At 39.4% G+C, this 21,536-nt stretch overlaps 1 protein-coding gene across 1 annotated transcript in view; it reads right to left on the minus strand.

Annotated features, from left to right (window-relative positions):
• The window catches only part of LOC103705956 (E3 ubiquitin-protein ligase RFI2-like), a 31,727-nt gene that overhangs the window by 2,512 nt on the left and 7,679 nt on the right, over window positions 1-21,536 (minus strand). Inside the window, exons 2-3 of the mRNA XM_008789873.4 lie at window positions 20,021-20,187; window positions 3,893-3,951 (exon numbers count right to left, since the gene is read on the minus strand). Coding sequence (XP_008788095.1) covers window positions 3,893-3,951; window positions 20,021-20,187 — 226 coding nt within the window. The remainder of the gene's footprint in view (window positions 1-3,892; window positions 3,952-20,020; window positions 20,188-21,536) is intronic.

The following is a 21,536-nucleotide window of genomic DNA, read 5'->3' on the forward strand; positions in this document are numbered from 1 at the left end:
TTGGACCTGTATCTTTACAACCCTGTATAAATAAGATAAAGCCTCTTGATCATGATGAAGGTTAAGGCTCAAATGTCCTCATGCCCAACATCATGATCCATGTTGTAAGAAGAATCTTCAATACATATTATCCATCTCCCTCAAAAGGCACATCCACCATGTAGCAACCAAAAAATCTTTCTGATGGAACAACTCCACCAAAAGAAACTGCTCAGCAAATATTCCTTATTTAATGAGTTGATTCCATGACCTGAAGTTGCATTCCAGGTCCTTTATTTACCCTGGCAAATAGTGAAACCATATGTTTATAACTTTTTGAACTTCAAATTAACATACAACCTTTTAAACATGAATAAACTATTTGCAAATAAGATACACCAGGGGGCCTCTTGTAGAATAGTCTAGCTGGTTCCTTACTGGTATCTTCCACTTCGCTCACCATATAATAACCCTTAATATTCCACCATAAGCTTTTAGAGGATCATTCTAATCCTCAGTTTTCATTTCAACAATTTTTGCATCAGCCTTATGAGTAACATAATTACTTCAATAGTTCAACCTCTTGGCATGATGATTAATTGCTTTAAAATTTATTAAATATCAAAACCTTTGTTTAATAACATTATTGTCAAAAGTTTCATATATGACTCATAAATTCAATTCCCCAATATATCATTTCTTTATACCTTATAACTTGGATTACTATACTTTTTCTTCCATTCATGTAGCAATATCTTTGAAACAAAAAAAAAAATCTAAACTTAAGATAATAGTAGTAATTGTATGTAGAACTATAGAATATAATCAAGCATTTACACTAACTCCATCTTTCAAGTCAAAGTGAATCACATATAGAGAATCTACTAGAAATGTAATATAGCACAAGAGAGGTGGAGAGTGGTTCAGCCCAATAAAATAGCAATAACAAGTGAAATGCCCATTGATTTAATGTTCGGTATTCAATTTCTATGTACATGAAGGAGATGTTCCAAAGAATAATGGTGAGGGTGAAATGATAGGTGAAGCAGCAATTGCTCTCTATAAAACCATAACCATTAAAACTTTGTAATTTTACATGCATCACTTTTTCAAAATCATCAACCAAAACTAGATTTTTTGCATATAACAAGAACCATGATGACTCCTTTAAATGTTTATAGGGTCAGCATAACATATTTTAACATTCTCAACACACATACATATTTTGTTGTCCATTGCCTTCCAAGTAATGATTGTTGATACTCTAAAGCAAGGTCTGTTGAACCGGTCGGAACCAACCGATTCAGCCTGTACCGTACTGGCACCGGCTAGCACCGGTACGGTACAGCCATAGAATTCGGTTCCGAATGGCTCCTTTTTCGTACCGGTGCAAAACTGGTCTGGTTCAAATCGGTACAAGCCCGGTACCGGCACCAGGGAAGAAGAGGAAAGAAGAGGAAGAAAGAAGAGGAAGAAGAAGAGGAAGAAGAGGAAGAGAAAGAGGAGAAAAAAAAAGTCTACCTGTCGCACCGGGCCTCGGGCCGACCTCCCTCAGGCTGACGAGGATCACCCGTCTTGCTCGCGTTTCTGGCCCCTTCTTTGCTCGCAGATAAAGGGGGAAAGAGAGAAGAGAGGAGGAGAGAGGGAAAGAAAGAAGAGGAAGAGAGTTCGGAAAGGAGGAAGAAGGGAAGGAAAAAAAAGAAAAGAAATAAAAAGGGGCATCCCGCGCGAGCGGGCACAAGCGGGAAATCACTCGCACCCGCGCGCGATTCCACGCGCAGGGTACCACACCAGTGTGTGGTTCCCCGCGCGGGGCAGCGAGCCCACGCGGGGCGCTCGCGCGGGAAATCACTCGCACCCGCGCGCGATTCCACGCGCAGGGAACCACACCAGTGTGTGGTTCCCCGCGCGGGGCAGCGAGCCCACGCAGCCCCGCGTGGGCTAAAACGCAGACATGCACGCGTCTACAAGCGCGCGTTGCTTTTTTTTTTTGTTGTAGTTGGCTGATTCGGTACCAGTTCCAACCGGTACGTCGGTTCGGTCGGTTCCGCGTACCTTGCTCTTAAGTATGCTTGTCCTGGATCATTAAGAAATGCAACTATGCTCTTCCTTTTCACTTTAAATGTTTGCATTAATCATCTGATTGTTGAAGTCTAAATGTGAAGGATGAATGGAGGAGAAAAACAATTTTCCTATAATAATTATCGATAAATAGGTGGTACCTAATGGAAATGAATGGTTGTCAAAGAATATTGAAGTTGAAATGATTGGTGAGAATGTAAATAAGAGAAGAACAATAAACTATTTTAGATAATGGTGACATGAAGAAGATACCAATGTGAGAACAAAAAACCAGAGAGGAAAGATCATCAGCATGAAACTAATGTCAGATTCCGGACCTGTTTAGTGGCATATCTTGGAAGATATGACCACCATACTGGTTGGTATAGATGTGAAAAAATAGAAGGCCCAGGAGCAGAAGAGTATGAAATAGGATCATAAGATGAGTGTCAAGAGAAGGCAAAAGAACATATATCAAGAGGAAAGATAAATATCAAGAAAGATATTACCCGGCTGCAGAAAAAGATAAAAATTAAGAAAAGGCAATATAATAAATAATGGATGATAGGCATAAGTAGAGAAGGAAGAACCTGGTTTTGAAGATATTTGTAGGTCACTTTATGAGTCTTACAGCCATTATGCGAAGAGAGAGAGCTTTGACTGCTAATTTCAAGTGAGCGCCTTTGGAGAAACAAAAACATAAAGACAGTTTGCATTTTCAGTGTTTAATTGGTTTATGTGTTAAATAATTTCCTATTAAGGACTTGAACGACAAGTTAGGTGGCCAAAAGTATAGCCACTAAAAAGCTGTACAGTATGGAATTTTTGTAGTGAAAACTAGCCTCTATCAGAATTAGGGAGGAACAAAGGCAAAACTGAAAGCAGACAATCTTAGGAATATGACCATCCTAGCAAAACAATTTTTTCACTGTTTATTAAGGCACGAAAGTTGTGACAACTAATTCCCAGAGGGCAAAGGTCAAGGTTGATACTCATCACTAAAGAAAACAAAACCTAGATGCCTCTATAGAACTGAGTATAACTTATGGGAGCATGATCCTTGTTAAAATGGAAACTTGTGACCTACATATGCAAGACATAGTCATATAAAGTGCAGTCACTAATAAAAAATTTAAATGGTAAAGGCATAATTAGAAAATAACCATAAAAGATATTGCAAAATGCATTGAGCATATCTGCATAGAAGATGAAATAACTAACAATTAGCACAAATTAACACAGTTGATAGTCGAGAAGATCAAATGATGACATGTGTGCCGAAGCATGGAGGTGAGCAAACTAAATGAAAGAGTTAATGCAAAGTTCGCCGTATTGGTGCATACCGCCCTGTACTAAGTGTACTGTAGCATACCAGTACTAAACCAAAACTCAAGGTATGGAGGGCATAAAGAGTCTCGGGATACTGAACCGATCCCGCACCAACATTATGTCAGCATAGTACCGATACGGGATCTAGTATTGAGATTTCGAACTTTGAGTAAATGTTTTGCCTATTTTAAGTACATACAAATCAAAATATTCTACATTAGCATTCCTGAATATCAAGAGCATTTCAATATTGTTACACAACATAAAGTCAAGGCTATATGTTCATTAGCATTCAAGATATCACCAATAACTTTATCAACACATAATAAATCACTGCAAATATGGCAACTAATGAAACAAATTGCACTAATAGTCATTGTACAGTCTATACTACAAATAAAAAAAACAATTTCAGATAGCTCTAGCCTGCAAAGCAACCCCATTTGGCCCAAAAGTAATTCAAAAAAATAATAAAAAAAACCAGAACAAACATAATGCAATGGTAGTTGAGAAACAAGCTTACTCGAACAATGATGCAAGTTGCGTAAATCCACGAAATGGACACCACTGAATTCCAAATGGCTGCAAAAGAATATTTACCTTGATATCAATGTTAAGTCTAAAAAGGTGCAAAAGATTGGAAGATAATATGCCTAATTTCATAATTGGTAGTCTAGTCCATGCAAAAGCCACATAACCAAAAACAGATTGCACATAAGCATGTCAGTGGGTTTATCCAACCTGATTTGTCTGATGATTGGGCCGCATAACTGCAGGCTCTGATTCTGGTAGTAGTAATGAGGTTCAGATATCAGCCTAGATAACCAGACCCAAGGAAGGAATTCATCTTATTGTTGGGAGTCTAACAAAAAATCAAGTTAGGGGCTTTGAATTACTTTATAAAATAACAAAATCTATATGTAGATCCTTATTCCAACACGTAGCCACTTAGTCAGTTAAAAGCAACAAGAATTCTTATACCTTGAAGTTCACCACTTACCTCTCTTTCAATTTATGTTATAAAGTAAATATCCTCCTGCAATGTCCTATTAAGGAATGCAGTCTTGACATCCATTTACCAAATGTCAGCAACACATTAAGCTGCTATGGCCAACGAAATCCTGATGGACTTCATCATGGCCACCAACAAGAAGGTTTCTTCATAAGCCACTCCTTGAACCTGAGTGTAAGCTTTTGCAACTAATTAAGCTTTGAAGGTTTCAACCTTCTCGTTAGAGGTGCTATGATGGAAGACTTGATACAGTTTTTTCCTGTAAAAGAACCTTTTATTGATAAAGGGAAGGAAAAGGTTGTTGGTTCTTAAGCTAATCTAGATAAGGCTATGCATTTTTCGCTTATAGATTCTCCTATCATGGGCTGTGCTTATAAGAATTTTGGGCATCTCGAGTCCAGGGCCAACAAGCTATTGGTTCCTTGGTTGAGATAGGACTTAGAATGCCTTAGCGAAGGTCTCTTTTCTTCTAGCTTTGAAGATGTTACTTCCTCAACAAACATCACTCATCCATCTGATTGAATGAGTTGAGATCATGGTCTGCCATACTAGTCCGTACCGGCCGGTACAGGCCGGTACATACCGGTTCGGCCTCGGACCGGTACCGGATCAGTGTGGAATCCGGTGCCGAAAGCTTATCATTGGAGAACCGGTACGGAACCGGTACCGACCGGTACGGGACTGGTACCGGATCAGCGTGGATCGGCGTTAAATCTAGACCGAACCGGTACGGGATCGGTACGGGACTGGTACCGGATCGGTACGAGCCGCCACCGGTACGCCGACCGATACTGGTACGACGGACCTTGGTTGAGATTATGCAATAACCAGACGTCTAATAGTTAATCACGGAGAAGACTAAATGAAAAAGGGTTTTAAATTTGAAAAGTGACGTGTGTTCGAAAGTTTTGCTTTTACGAAGAATAGATTGAGGTTGGTTATGATTTCTATGGTAGACCAATTAATCAAAGAGCAATTGATACCTTGGACAAAGAAATGTGGTATACTTAAGCGCACTTTTAGAAGAGATCAAAAGCATCCAATATGAATTATGGACAAGAAGGAGCAAGTCTTAAGACCCCGCACTTATTCCTTATGTCAAGATTCAGTGGAGTAATCACTCGAAGTACTTGGGAGCATGAGATGAGACTAAGTCCCCTCAATATTTTGAAAGCCCAGGTGAGTCAATTTTGAGGACAAAATTCTATTGAGAGATGGGGGGCAATTGGATTGGGCCTGCCTAAATAAACTGAGCCCAGCTTAGGGCTAGGTGGCCTCTTCCAGTTGGAGACTGTGATGCCTCCACCTCCTCCTGACTTCACCGAATGCTAGGAAACCCTAGCCTGCTCTATTTAATCCTCCTCGCCCCCCTAATTCTCCATACTGCCAATCATCGCCAGGAAAAAAAGAAAGGGATAAAACCTCTTTGTGTTCGCCCTCCCCTATTTTCCTCATTTTACCACCGCCTCTCTCTCTTCTCCCCCCCCCCCCCCCCCCCCGAGGTCCTCGCAACCCTGCCGATGTTGGAGCCACTGCTAGGCATCAGCATCGCTTTCCAGTCCCCTATTTCAATGACTACCATCTTCTCCCCTATTTTCATGACAACCCTACCAATCCTTTGATTGAGCCCCTCCTCGACAGCCATTGACCAAAGAGGCCGGAGCCCGGAGCCCATCATCAGGCATCAAGTTGAGGTTCGACTCGACACCGAGCCCCCTTCCTTTGATCCCTTGTGATGACCCTTTCTACCAGCCAATCTTTGTTGGGCCTCGATGGATCTGCTTAGATCAAACCCTTATCCCTCGATCCGACCTGTTGTAACTCAGATGCGATCAATCTTGGGACATCGGGCACCGCCATCTAGCTAGCCTTGTTCCTTTTTCTTCTCTCATGTTTTATTTCTCCATCGTTGCCCTACTTTCCCTCTAATTTCTTCCCTAAGTTAGTGATCATAATTTGTATACAGGTGTGATCGTCTAGACAAGAAGTGGTCTAGCATGGGTAACTACACTTGAACCCTTGAATTTTGGTAGGACTCTAATTTCCACATTTAATTAATTTAGGTAAATTAATCTAGATCAGAGAAGGATAAGGAAGACCTATGGATTAGTGCTAACTTTGTTGGATTTTGATGAGAATAGCTAGTTTCTCTAATTATGTTAAATATTGATATCAAATTGATTTGGATTTGTTAGGTATACAGTTGGATTGGTAGGCACCTTGCTAGGCCTTGCTGTCGGTGTAGGTAAGAGTCCTCTTACATGTTCGCCTAAATACTTATAAGTTTTAATATGCATGAATGTATCCAGTATAGATTATTTTGAAATTGCATGCACCATGATGAAGATATTGCTTTGATTTTACATGGAATATGATATGGTTTATCCTTAAATATGACAAGCATAATGTGAATATATCAAACCTAGCATTATCTAGTGGTTAATAAAAGAGTTATTGGACTAGCCATGTTAATATGGATAGCCTCGTCACAGGCAAGAATGTGATAATATGGATAGCTTCGTCACAAGTAGAAATATGATATGGTGGTTAGCCTCGCAACTGGTAGAAACATGGTACTATGGATTATCAGTCATGGGCTAGAGCATGATCGTGGCTAGTCCAAAGCCATAAAGATAATTGAAAGTACTTGTGCAAACTCGGGGATACCACTAAGTCTAACCTTGCTAATCTAATGATAATTGGTAGATGCAAAATTTAAATATTGATTAATTTGGACAATGCATGCCGTGATGCTTCTATTCCTCATAATGTTGATCCAACAGTTATATTTATTGTTATCTGACTAATTACTTGTATTGTGGTCTATGTAAGAGGGGGTTCTTATTGAACTATTTAGATCATGCCATTCTTTAACCTTCTTGTCTGAGCCACAAGACGCTCAGCACTTGTCTGAGGTTTTAGGTTTATTAGAAAAAGGTGGAAGAAAAAATAAAATGTCTCGATACCACTAGTGTTTGAAAATTGTATTTGGACTACTTTTGTTATTTAGTAATACTAAAACTGTCTTATTTTGGAAATCATGAATTTTCAATGATAATTTTTTATTGATGAAATTTTATTCAACTAGGAGGCCTTGCATATCCCTAGGGCTATACTTTAGGAAACGTGCAGCGATGTCATGCACCAGCCCAAGTGGTGGTTTGGAGCATCATAGTTTCTGTCTTAAATAACCCAAAAACTCATCGAGGAGAAACTCCACTCCTCGATCTGAATGGAGGGTCTTGATTTGTTTTTCTAGGCTATTTTCCACTAAGGCTTAGTATTCCTTGAACTATTCAAAGGAATAAGAGTTGTGCATGAGGTAGATAATTCCATACCTTGGATAATCTTATGTAAAAGAAATGAAATACTCAAATCCACTACTTGCAGCCACGCTCCATGATCCACATATATCAAAGCGAACCGTCTCCAATGATTCTTTGGGAAGCTTTTCCTTCTGTGGAAAGGGATGCTTGGTCATCTTGCCCATGAGGCATGACCTACATAGTGCCCACGGTGTTTCTAGGAAGCTCAATGGTCCATCCTTAACCAACCTCTGAATCCTGTGAAAATTGATATGACTAGCCTTGCACTCCATAAACAAGTAGAATTACATAAAATACCCTTTCTTTTCCAAGCCATATAATTGTCAATCCCATGCACATAACCACAATCTACTATAAAGGACACATTCAGGATTTATAACCCATCGTGTAACCACCCAAGAGCAATAACAGACCTATCAAATTTAATAATTAAGATTTTATCAAAACCCAAATTATAACAACTTTCAACAAATTTGTTTATAGAATCAATATTTCTACGAACATGTGGTGTCTAAATGTTATATAAGTCTATGATATCTAAGATTCAAGACTACATCTGCTATGGCTAGCATTGTAATTAGTGATCGTCGAACCAGGCAATTCAGCCCGTACCAAATCGAACCAACTCCAAGTCGGGAAGGTTCACAGGGTGCTTTTAGTTCGGTTATAATAACCCCCCCCCTTCCACCCTTGCAGTTCGAGTCTTTCGACGATTCGAGAGCCCTTGAGGAACTCTCATTTGCTCTTTCTCTCCCTCTCCCTCTTAAACGATGCAGGCCAGCTGTAGGCGCTCCGGGCAGTGACTTCTTAATCACTTGCCCACACTCTATCCCTTCAACCCATTTATCCTGTATCCTTTGATGGTAATGCCCCTCCCCATTTCGTTCCCCTTACAATCAATCCATCATCAAGGGTTTCTAAAAAGCTCAATTCTTTCCAAGGTTTCTCTTTTTTTGCGATTTTGGTCTAGATTATTTGTTTATTTTCACAAGTATTTGTTGGGTGTTTCTTTACAAATCTATTAGGGTAGGGGATTGATCACCCGTGGCTTGCATCCATCATTTCCATCAAAGAAGCGGGGCATCTCATCCACAAGGGAATAGGTGGAAGGTCATCCATCGATGGCAACACCCTTCCTCCCTCTCTCTCTCCCCCTCACTCTTCCTCACTCTCTCTCTCCCCCTCTCCCTCACTCTTCCTCGCTCTCTCTCGCCCTTCCTCCCTCCCCCTCTCCCTCACTCTTCCTCGCTCTCTCTCGCCCTTCCTCCCTCCCCCTCTCCCTCTCTTCCTTCACTTCCTCTCCTTATTTTAGGTACGCTCCAGAACGGCATGGTACTGATCTATACCATATCGAACAAGTTGCCAACAGGTGCGACCTCCAATTTTGATTTGGCATTCCTTAACTTTAACCTTCACATTGGATCCTAACCTAAGCTCCATTTCATTGTCCTCTAAGGCCTTGCTCCTTTAACCATTGAAGAGTTAGGAGATCTAGTAAATATCGCACATACCAGGTGATGCCTGTCTGTAAATTGCTAGGCTACCATCATGACTGACACTATCCAAACAAGGCCCTGCCTCCAGATGCTTGGTGCAACTAATTAGTAAGTCATTGCCCCTAGGATGGGAATCTTGGATCATATATAAGCCGTGATCAAGGTTCGCAATCTCGATACCGTATCCCATATTGATACTATGTTGGTACAATGTCAATATGTCCGATATAGGGTCAATTCGGCATACCAACACTCAATATGCTCTCCGTAATTACCAAGTATAGGTTGATATGGTATGGTACACCTAGTATAAGGTAGTACACATTAGTACTACAAACTTTGTCGTGATCAATTTTGCTGGTTCCAAACCAACTCCGAGTCAACTCCAATATCTCATGAGCATATCTCGGCCCTCAAACTAGCCTTGCAGCACAGTACAGACCTGCACCATACCATGGTATGCTGAACGGGCCCGTACCGATCGGTTCAGCATGTACCGTACTGGTCCGGGCCCTGACTGGTACGGCAGAGCCCTAAAAACTGGTACAGGGCCCGTAGATGCCGAACAAAGCCAGAGTTGGAAAAGAAGAAGAGAAAAAGAGAATGAACGGAGGAGGGAGGGAGAAGGATAGGCCTCCGCCGCCCGCGGAGGACCGCAGGGGGCCGGCGGAGGCCAGGGGGGTGGGGGAGCCCGCAGGGGCACGGCGGAGGCCGACATGGTTTTTTAATTTGGAGATTTTTAAGTAAAATTGGCAAGCAATCTGTTGACTTCACTTAAAAATTCTAATTTTTTTCTATGGCCTCCGCCGCGCCCCCGTGGGCTCCCTCGCCCCCCCCCACGCGGCCCTCCGCAAGCGGCGGAGGCCTCTCCTCCCTCCCTCCATCCCTCACTATCTCCTTCTCTTCTTCTTTTCCGGCTTCGGCTAGGCGCACCCGCTTCCGTGGAGAAGAGTTGGCTGGTTCGGTGCCTGTTTAAATCGATCCGAACCAAAATCGTACCGGTCCGATAGGCGACTGGTACACCTACCGATACCGGTACGGCGTACCTTGCATCATACCGAACAAGTCGCCAACCGGTTCGACCTCCAATTCTGATTTGGCATTTCTTAACTTTAATCTTCACATAGGATCCCAACCTAAGCTCCATTTCATTGTCCTCCAAGGACTTGCTCCTTTAGAATTCCTATAAAGAGTTACAGACATGAACTATAGACCTATAGTCCACGATTGAAGACTTAGGAGATCTAGTAAGTTGTTCACCTCAACTTATATATAAATATCACACGTACCTGGTGCTAGAAGTATGCCCTAGAAGCCAATTTGGCAGACGCATTGTAGTTGTTCTGGGACATAAAATTTGTACTTTACCTTTTTATTAATTAATAAAATTGAGCATTTTGTTCATTCATGTTATTATGTGTCCATGAATCGTCCTAGGAATTAATAAAATGATAACACATATTCTCAAGAGTTGAGAATTTAATACATGTGTCATTAGGTAGTTAATTCCTGAATTGCTCCTGATCGATGGATCATCACGAAGGACGGTGATCGATCCGATGAGATTAGTGCACAGATCACTTTTCTTGATGGACGAGTCTTAAGTCTATAGTGTAAGGACACTGGAGTGATTGTGCAAGTGCTTGTTAGAGAACAAGGATACTGAGCGTAACCAAAATGAAAAGTCACTTGAATGTCTATCCACTCGTCAGTGATTTACTTGATGCTGCAGTTGTATAACTAGTACTTAAACCTGCGATGCCTCAGCTAATCACGGTGATGTTGTTGTAGTTTGACGAGCACATAAATATGGACCCTAAGGATACATGCGGCGCAGATTAGCTGCAGTAGGTTCACTGTCGGATTAGGATTACATCTAGATGGGATCTATCGACCTTGATAGATTAGGAGTGATCCTACGTGATTTATAAGACTAAGTTCGAAAGATCTTGGCCAGGGCAGTTTTGAAAAAAGAGTTTTCCAATCTCGAACTTGAGTTAAATAAATTTGACATAAGACAGATGATGGGATTTGACGAGTTATCCATAACCTCCATCATGTCGGGATCCACGATAAAGATACTGTATCATACGCTAACTGCACCTAAAGGTTCATCTATTCCGTTCTGCTGAGTTGCCACTACATGCTGCTAGGTGTCACTAGTGGATTGTGAAACTCAAAGGCATTCACTTGATGATAAATGAACCCTGAAGAGTAGAGTTGAAATTGTTTCAACCCATTGAAAGAAGTTTCCATGATATTGTGATGGAGATCACAATATATCTCACTACCAGACAGAATAAAACCTATGGAGACACACATTAGAGGTTTTGATCGTTCCGATGGTTGGATTGCGATTTAGAATCGCAATAGATCTTGATTGTCAATTTGATTGACAATTGGTTTAACCCACTAAGAGTTAGTGAGTTAACGAAGAAAGATTTGCAATTGGATTGCAATTTAATTGATTTAATTGGACCTAATTAAATTAGGCTTAACCTTATTGGATAAGGATGGGAAGGCTTAATTAATTAGAACTTCTTATTATATAAGAAACTTAATTCATGAAGTTCAATTTGAATCCTAATTGGATTAGGATTCATATGAATCAAATTGGAGGACACATTGGATTTTAATTGGATTAGAATTCAATTGATCAAGAGGGACCAAATATTTTCTAATTGGATTAAAATATTTGAGCATGAAAGGATGGGATTATCCCATCCTTCATGCGGACCACATAAGGGAGAAAAGGAGGGGCGTTCGCCCCTCCTCCTTGTCGGGCGTCCCCCTCCTTTCCTACTTTAGTCCCACACCACATGGAAGGGCATCTGCCCCTCCTCCCTCTTTCACGCGGATTGCCACACAGCACAAGGTGAGCCCTTAGATTCTCTCAAATCCCTTTTAAGTAAAGGTGTGATAGAATTAAATAAGAAGTATAGTAGAATTTGGAGGGATGAATCAAAAAGTGATTTCTCATTGAAATTATTCCTTGTTTAGCTAGGCATGGGATGCCTATAAAAGAAGGGGTGGCGTGGGGCATTAAGAAGAATTTGAGCTCTCTTGTTGCAGCTGCCACATCCATCTTCTCCTCCTCCAGGCGTGTGCAAAGAAAAGAAGAAAAGGAGGCGCAGGCTTCTTCCTCTTCCTCCTTCCTCTCAAAGTAGTCAAAGGGTTGATTGAAAAAGAGGAAATCAGCCATCAAAGGTGATCTCTGCAAGGAAGCTAGCACTCCGGTGAGATCTTGGAGCGATCTGTACCTCGTGTAGATACCTGTAGAGACCAGACGCTTGTGCGGCTTCAAGCAAACCAAATCCAACAATCATCAGATAGCGGTGAAAATCTACCCGCTCAAAGGTAAAGATATGATCTTTATAATTCTGAATAGTAGATCTGAAAATTAATCTAGTCTTTTAATTTTAATCTTTTCTTTAGATTTTATAATCTTCTGAGTTAGAGAACTCAAGAAAATTTTTGAAATCTACGTTCCTCAGGACGTTCATGAGATGAACGACCCCGCGCGTCTTTCCGATGCGATCGTCGTAACGCTTGCGGGGGTAACCCGACACCTGGTGATGCTTGTCTGTAAATTGCTAGGCTACCATCATGACTAACACTAGCCAAACAAGGCCCTGCCTCCAGATGCTTGGTGCTACTAATTAGTGAGCCATTGCCCCTAGGATGGAAATCTTGGATCACATGTAAGCCGTGATCCAAGGTTCGCAATATCGATACCGGATCCCATACTGATACCATGTTGGTACAGTGTCAATATGTCCGATATGGGATCAGTTTGACATACTAACACTCAATATGCTCTCCGTAATTACTGAGTATAGGTCAATATGGTACGGCATGCCCGGTATGGGGTGGTACGCACTAGTACTACAAACCTTGTTGTAATCAATCTTGCCAGTTCCAAACCAACTCCGAGCCAACTCCAATATCTCATAAGCATATCTCAGCCCTCACACTAGCCTTTGATACTCTCAAAGAGCGTTGAAAGAATGATCTTCTTAGCCTTGTAATTTTCCCAATATCGCTGGAGATAAGCAACAAGGGCATCCTCAAAGGCCTCTTTGTTTGCTAACTTCGATGGCTCCTCTATGTCTAACATCCTAGAGACACCCTCACTGATAGTAAAGCTCACGATCTTTCTATGCCATTTCTTATAATTGCTCAATCCCACTAAGTGATCAAGCAGTAATACTATGCCCATAATCACCAGAAAGGATGTAGCTAGTCATGGATCCAATCAATAATAGTCATTATTCATGAAAAACGAACATTTCATGATCACAAAATTTAAAATCTAACTGAATGCAGGTTTTGACTTCAACAATGTTGCGTTATCAGAATCTAGCACATCCCTCAAATGTACTGACTTAATGATAGAACTTGTTGAGTGCTCCATCCCACAGTATATCGCACACTGCGAGCAAGGCCAGATTGATAAGTTGATAACAATTATCCTTCTATCCTTTAGTGAGTATTGATATTGTAGATACCAACATTCCCTTGATAGAACACAACTTCCTGTCTCATTCTTATGAAATACAACACCTAATGGCATGGGGTCATTGTTGTACCCATCAGTTAAGTGTTGCCTACCATCTCAGTCAAGAGTCAAAATCTCATGATGAGCTCTGCGTGGGCATGTACTATTACTCGATATGCTCCTTTCGGTTTTCTCACTACTAGCAACATACTAACAAAAATAGGGTTGGCCTCTACATGGCATGCCGTTAACTGCTGTGTGATAACACCTCATAAGGTGGATGGAGGTCCACAATGGCAGCCCTCATATACACTTAATATTTAAATCCTCATTAAGGGATCAACCGGCTTCAACCTTTTTGGTGACAGGTACCAAGAAGAGAGAGGAATAATATACATGTACACGGTACACATACCAAGAAATATATTATCAAGCATCCATTGCATCTCTAGTGGCAAATCCGAGTAAACATATTCAGTGTTAGACAAAATATAATAACATAACCAGTCTCGTGAGTAATAATGGCATCAGAATAGCATATTTAATCCATCTAGTTGTGCAGATTCCATGCATGCATTGAGCAACTTCAATTCTAAGCCTAAATGCTTCTGATGCACCTCATGATGTTCTATGTAGTGGTAAATGCAAAAAATGGTGGCCCTTGAGCAGTAAGTGTCAAGCTCCCTTACATTATGGGCATATCAATATACTAATCCTATATAATAAATTGTTCTAGGTCCTTAGTATAACAAATTAATCCACCATTAAATAATTAAACCACCGTAATTAAACCAAAAAACACACCACAAATTACAGCATACCAAGCCACCATCCCACAGGGTTCAAGTATAGTTCACTAAACTTGCATGGTAAGTATTATACATTCCATACAATACATGTGTCAACTATTGTTGCAGAAATCCATCGAGGAAAATATTATGAATAGGGTATCATCGGATCAAGACCATCCCACTATATCAAGGATTTCGTCAGAGTAATTAATCATATTAATTACTCTGGGACTCCTCATGAATGAATAGTAATAAAAAATGGTGCATAATCAGTGAAACCTATAGCCTAAATAAATAGATCTAGAGCATCAATGGTGGCCAGCCACATCTAGGTATTGGTCAACAAGTGTTAGACATTGTTATTTGCTCCCACCGACCCTTAGGTAATACATGATTACACCTTGTTTTAGTGTTCATAAAAACAACAATAAAGATAAATGCATGAAAAATGTTGAACCTAATTAGATCTCAATAATTTACTGCTTTTTAATCAGATTAGAAGCTAAAATTAAATTTAATCATGTACCCATGCATGTGCCAGATCTAATACTTATCAGCAATTACCTGACCATGCCTAAAAACAAAATCTGATCTTGCAGTTTTATGCAAAAAAATACATACAAAAATTTCTGCAAAATATGATCCTGAAACCATATTGGGAGGTCTGTAGTAATTTACCTAGATTAAATCTGCATGTGTTTGTCTAGATCAGATCAAAATAGGAGTAATAGCAAGATTCATCAAGAGGCACCATAAAAACAATTCGTCTGGCATAATCAACACAACCCATAAAAACTATACCCGATCATATTTCGCAAAACAGCGCATTAGCATCTAGAGTAATGTAACATGCCAATAAAAATTTTTTTTTAAGCATGAAAACTATTCGAGAACAAGAGTAAGACCAGGCATGCTCCAGAAATTATCCAAAAAAGATTCATCAATCAACATATGCCACTTGAATCAGCCTTAAAAGCATGGATCCATTTCTTGAACCCTACCTGGAGCTCTGATATCACTCTAATGGATGTATAGATGAAGATCAGAGAATATGCAGCAGAATATTAGAACCTTTGTTCATGATATTTCCACATAAAAAGCATTCATATGGGTTTAAGATATTTATACATTCCCATGACAGTGATTTCAGAGTGTATTTTATCCTCTCAAGAGAGACTTTGAGGCCGTGAATGCATGCGATCCTCTAAGAATGACTACCACGGCTGCTTCAATCCACATACTCTACATTTGAAGGCTTTGTTTAGCCTTGGATCTCAGGCAACTACATGCCAAGGGGATGCTATGCAAGAAAGACCTTATTTTGTTACTTTAGAACAAGCCCTCTTCTCTTTTCCACTCTCTTTTCTTAGAGAAGAAAGTCTCACTAGCCACCCTCTCTCTTTTCTTTCTCTCACATGCCACAACCCTACAATGCCTCCTTTAGGAATATAGAGGGAGAGACGCTAGGGTTTCCTAGGGTGCATTCGCCTAGGCCCCTTAAAGTTCTAGTTTCTCTAACAAGAGAAAGGAAGGGGTGGCCCTAACTTGGGACCACCCCCCACACGATGTTGCACACACCTAAAGAGTATGCGATCACATGGCAGACAACGAGGGAAACGGAAGGGCTGCCCCACTTGGCTATCCACCCACTACTTGGATCCAATCCAAGTTGGCCAAGGTTAAGCTTTAGCCTGGTCTTGTTTGACCTCACCTATCGTAAACCTATATTACGCTATTTCTTTAGCCCAACTAGAGCTCAATTAATTCCCCAAATAAGTCCTATCCTTTTAATCCAGTTTACAAAATATTTATTGAGAAAATAACTGCAATCTTATTCCAATTAATCTAGAGATAGTTGGCGTGTGCTAGATGCGTTACAAGAATAGGTCAACTGAGGTTCCCGCTCACTAATAATATGCCCATGTGTGACTAGGAGACACTATAGCACAGACCCTTTTGGGACCAATTATAGGCCGATCATGGTATTTGTGATTGGATTTGACTAGATTTAATCCCTTAGTTTGGCAAGGATGCCCGGGTTTAGATGAGAGGAATGGCATGTGTTTGGCTTCACATTACTTATGTACTAGAAAGATTTTGAATACTTCTACAGGGTTAAGGAACCCAAATAATAACAAATAGTAACTTCTGGCTAGTCATTTTAAGTGAGGTCCTAGGTTGTTACAGCTTCATTTAATAGGTTCAGCAACACAAAAATATCTAAAGGCTATTAACTGAAGGCTAAGCAAATATCAAGTTGGGTCTATTATTCATCCTTTATGATTAAAAGCTAATTTCTTCTTTACTTTTATAACTAATATATATCAGCATCTACATCTTACAAAATTCAACCTTACAAATAGGTAAGCTAATTTAAGTAAGCATCTTGATAAAAAAAGATCGACCCTTGTAGTTCTAGTTACAACAACATCTCCTTGTGCAATCTCACTAAATCGTCATTCCATGCATCAAATTATCCCGGATATGATTAAATTATTAACATCTCAAAAATCCCTCACTGTATATAACTTTTTAAGACCAATTTAGCTCTCTATTCTCATCAATCAGCGATAACTTATTCACAAATATATGCACCATATGTCCCTCAAATATTAAATCTAATTCCTCTAAACACTAATTAGCCATAAATATCTTTCATCTCGTCACAGTTAGTCTCTGCATACATGTCATTATTATTAGACTAGTGCATATATGCCTTCCTTTCTCGACTCCATTCAAGTATCCTATCTTGGTATTTTATCATAATACTTTTCAACACTAGTAAAGGTCACGAGCAAGTTCCGTCCTCATATAATTTTTTCATGAAATTGCCAATGAAAATCACTTCTCTTTTTGGTTCAATGTCTATAATTTGTGCTAAGTGCAGTTCTCCATATCAAATTGCCTTATTCCCTTGTCTAGACCCTCACTCTCTCCCTGTCTTAAATAAGATCATAATGTTCTTGAGCATCTACCATATAGGATTAAACATATCTCACATGTTCAACTTGTTGAAGTTGCCATCAGATTTTCAATAACTGAACTAAGGCTTAATCCCAAACTAATTGGGGTTGCCTACATGAATTCTTTTCCTTCATGCCGTTCAACTTAGGGCCATACTTTCTGAAAGATGTTAAGATATCAATTCCTTCCATACTACTTTGTCCCATGTGATTTTCAGTCTACCTCTACCCCTCTCTATTCCTTCTACATTTATTAATTCACTCCTTCATACTAGTGCATCCCTCAATCTATGTTGTGCATGTCCAAACCATCTAAATTGTCATTCCCTCAATATGTCCTCAATTGGTATTACCTCCACCTTCTGGCAAATGACTGCCATCAGATTTTAAATGATAAGACAAAGTTTGCTGATGGGTTCAATTGCACACCAAAGGAACATTGGTCGTTAGCAGCATAACTTCTTGATCAGATATCACTAAATATTGAGCTTGATAATACGCAATATATGCAAAAATCTTACATTTTCTATCTTATTTTTTTAAAATATTTAAACTAAAATTGTGATTATTCACTATAGCCATAGATTTAATTTTGACTGGTTAAGAATTGTTTCTAAAATGGTTGTCAAGCCATTGTACATGATCATAGCTATGAACTTAAAAAGGATGGTCAAGAGGTGAAGCAAGTAGAAGTTGTTGGCGGTATTGTATCCAAATGAACTTCAAGCAACATATATTTGAGGGTAGAAAATGATATTGCCAATCCACATCAAATGACATAGAAATATCTCAAAGCTTACGTCCAATGCTGTAACTCAAGGTTCACCAAACCATCCCGAACCAGACGTTTCGGGCTGTACGTAACTGAACCGGCCAAGAACTAAGACGATTCGGCTAATCGAGATGGTTTGGTCTTTAAAACCCCTCGAGGCCCCTCCAACCCGTCCCTGCCGATCCCTAAGTTCACTCTCACCCCCTCTCTCCCCCTTCCACCATGATCGAAGCTTCAAAGGCCCACCACATAGTCGGTGGAGGCTCCACCAGTACATGACGCTGATGCCACCACCATCGATCTACCTCGACGCCGATGTTAACATCCTTGATTAACACCGATGTCACACCGACGCCCTCAATCGACATCTATATCCCGTATGTCTCTCTCTTTCTCCCTCTCTCCCCACCCCTAGTTTTTCTCCTCTAGGGTTACGGTTAGGATTAGGGTTAGGGTTTTCTCCTTTCATCCTCTCTTCTTTCGATCCATCGTCTTCAATTCACATCCACTCGGTAGGGCACATATCCATAACGTACCGAACTGGTAGCCAGTCGATACAACCCTCGGTACTAGTCTGACGAATCTTGCTGCAATTTGAATTAGAGGATCTGGCTTCTACAAACTTTATCTTTTTATCACATCATTGTCCAATGTGCAATTATTGGAGTTTTTAATCTAATACTAGTTGTTTGATATTTTGAATCATCAACTCAGCATACCAACTAAATGATGAAAGATCAACTCCACGTCGACAGATTGGATCTATAGTTGAATCATTTGATAGAAAACCCAATAAAAAATTTCTCAGCAATAAATGAATTTTAAAAAACAAATATAAAGTTGCAAGCTTATCTACCAATGTGATTGGTGTGTCATAAGTTGGATGTAAAACCAATTGCATACATACAAATTAATGACAAATGATTTCATTAAGTAATCCAAATGACTGACTATGATATACAATAAGATAATTACCCACTGGAATTATTATAAAGCATTAAACCAAGCCACTCGACTAATTGATATCACTAGAGAATTAAATAGCTGATGGGTTTAAAATTCTTAAAAGGCTGTTTAACCATATGAAGCCTTCTTCTTGGTAGTACCGCATGGTATACACAAACACACGAATAGCGTTATCTTATATATTGTTTTTTTTTCCTATATATGTGTATTGGGTGAAGAGCATATTTCTGGTATTATATTACTTTTTTTAAATCAGCTATACAATATCCCTCAAAAAAAGATATATGATAAAAATGAGAATTTTTTTTACCTAAGACCCACAAGAGAAGGAAAAAAAAAACAATCTTTGTACGTCCCACATGATAACCTACTATTGTTATGTACCAAGATGGGTTTTGTTACTTCTTGAGGCATGACGAGTTAGAAAGACCACCATAAAGCATGGTTTCACTTGACATCTTTGAACAAAGCAGAAAGACACAGACAAAGACCAGCAAAATCAGAGAGAATTGATATGCCAGTTTTCCCCTCTCCAGAAAATAGAGAAAAAGGAACCCACGAAAGGTTTGCATATAAAATTAAGCGCATGTTGGAAAATCTACATCATCACAGACTTCTTAAAAAATATATTGCTTCCTGTAATGTCAGGCATGACATAAGAACTGCTGAGATATTCCTCAGTACAAGCTCTATCATGAAAACTAAACTTTTCAATGCTAGTTTATCTCAATGGCTCAAAATCTTTTGGCACATGAAAACTGGATAAATAAAAAAATTATTATCTAGATTCAAAACAAAGGGCATTCTTTTTCTCAAGTCATGCTTACCAGCTCGGAGTAACCAAGATCATAGATGTCTTCAGTAACCCATCCATCAATATCAAAATTTGAAGAGGAGCGGTGTCCATTAGCATAAAGCCATCGACCTTTCTCAACTTTCCGACAATTTGGGCACTGCATTGCCCCCTTTGCATTAAATGCTGAGCCAATGCAATCTGAACAAGTAATAGAAAAATGGTTGGATCATAAATATAACAATCAAAGTGTATAAATTATACATGAACACTTTAAGAGAAAAGTGCATGCAAAACTACATGAGATTTACTGGATAGACAGCATAACAATTAATGATGGGAGATGGCTAACATTCAACTATGCCAAATTAGAGAGTTGCATAAAGGATAAACTACCAGAAAATTTCTATATGCTTAGCAATGTGCAAGAACATCAACAGAACTAATTTATCACTTAAGTTTGGAACTAATGGACTAACACAGGACCTGATCTGACAAAACCCATCTGAAGCAAAAAGGTATAATAGTCTGCGCGTACATCAAATGGTTTAATCAAGTTTTGATCGGCCAGTAATATTATGGGATCATGCAGCCTCAAGGCTTGGAAGGGAGAGTTCTGGGAATGGGGCTCTTACCCCTTGGAAAAAAGTTATGGCACAGCTTCTCATATGACGTTCTCACATGACCAAAAACATGCGATCGATTAAATTACAAAGGTGGCAATAATTCTATACAGGATGGGAAAGGAATAATACATTGCCCACTTGAAAGTAAAAAAGGTTTCAACTGCCACAAACCCTTTAAAAGCAACATATTCAATTTTAGAGCAGATTTCAGCAGAAATATCAATTTGAAAACTTATTGTTTTATCTTTCTACTTAAGATGACAAGAGTGAGAGAAAGCAGTCTTACATTTGTCATTCATTTGCAACCTGGAAAAAAAAATCTAGAGTTGAAGCCAACCATGTAAAGAATTAAAAAGTTGCAATTCCAATATTACAGCAGTTCACAAAAAATGTATCATTTTAAGATTTAGTTAGTCTTCCTTCTCTCCTCCAAATCAGGGTGATGTAAGATTCCAGCTTCAACTAAACAAGCATGATAAATTGAGGGGAGAAGATTCAGATCAGCAATGGAAAAATTATATTCAAGATCTGATCATAGAACTAGAAAAGCCCTATACATCTTAACCATAAACTTAATTATATCATTGACTCATCTTTATACTTCTGTCATTTAACAATACATTCTCATTTCCCCATAAGCCAACTATCTGTTTATCTTATCCACTCTCATTGTGGCAAACTTCTGGTGCATAAACTATCCTGACTTTGGCTTTTATAAATGATGAAGATCACACTAGATCATGGTATTTTGATGCATCTTTTATTGACTTGTATGAGTTTGTACATAGACTGTTTTATAATAGAGTATGTGCATGGTTTTGTCCATGGCCTGGATGAGATATTGTATTCACATTACCACTTGCCCCTAAGGATCTAAATTAAGAGTTTATTCCGGCAAAATTAGTTTAATATCTTTTAGGTTCA

The sequence above is a fragment of the Phoenix dactylifera genome, chromosome 9, assembly GCF_009389715.1.
Source record: "Phoenix dactylifera cultivar Barhee BC4 chromosome 9, palm_55x_up_171113_PBpolish2nd_filt_p, whole genome shotgun sequence".
Taxonomy (NCBI): Eukaryota; Viridiplantae; Streptophyta; class Magnoliopsida; order Arecales; family Arecaceae; genus Phoenix; species Phoenix dactylifera.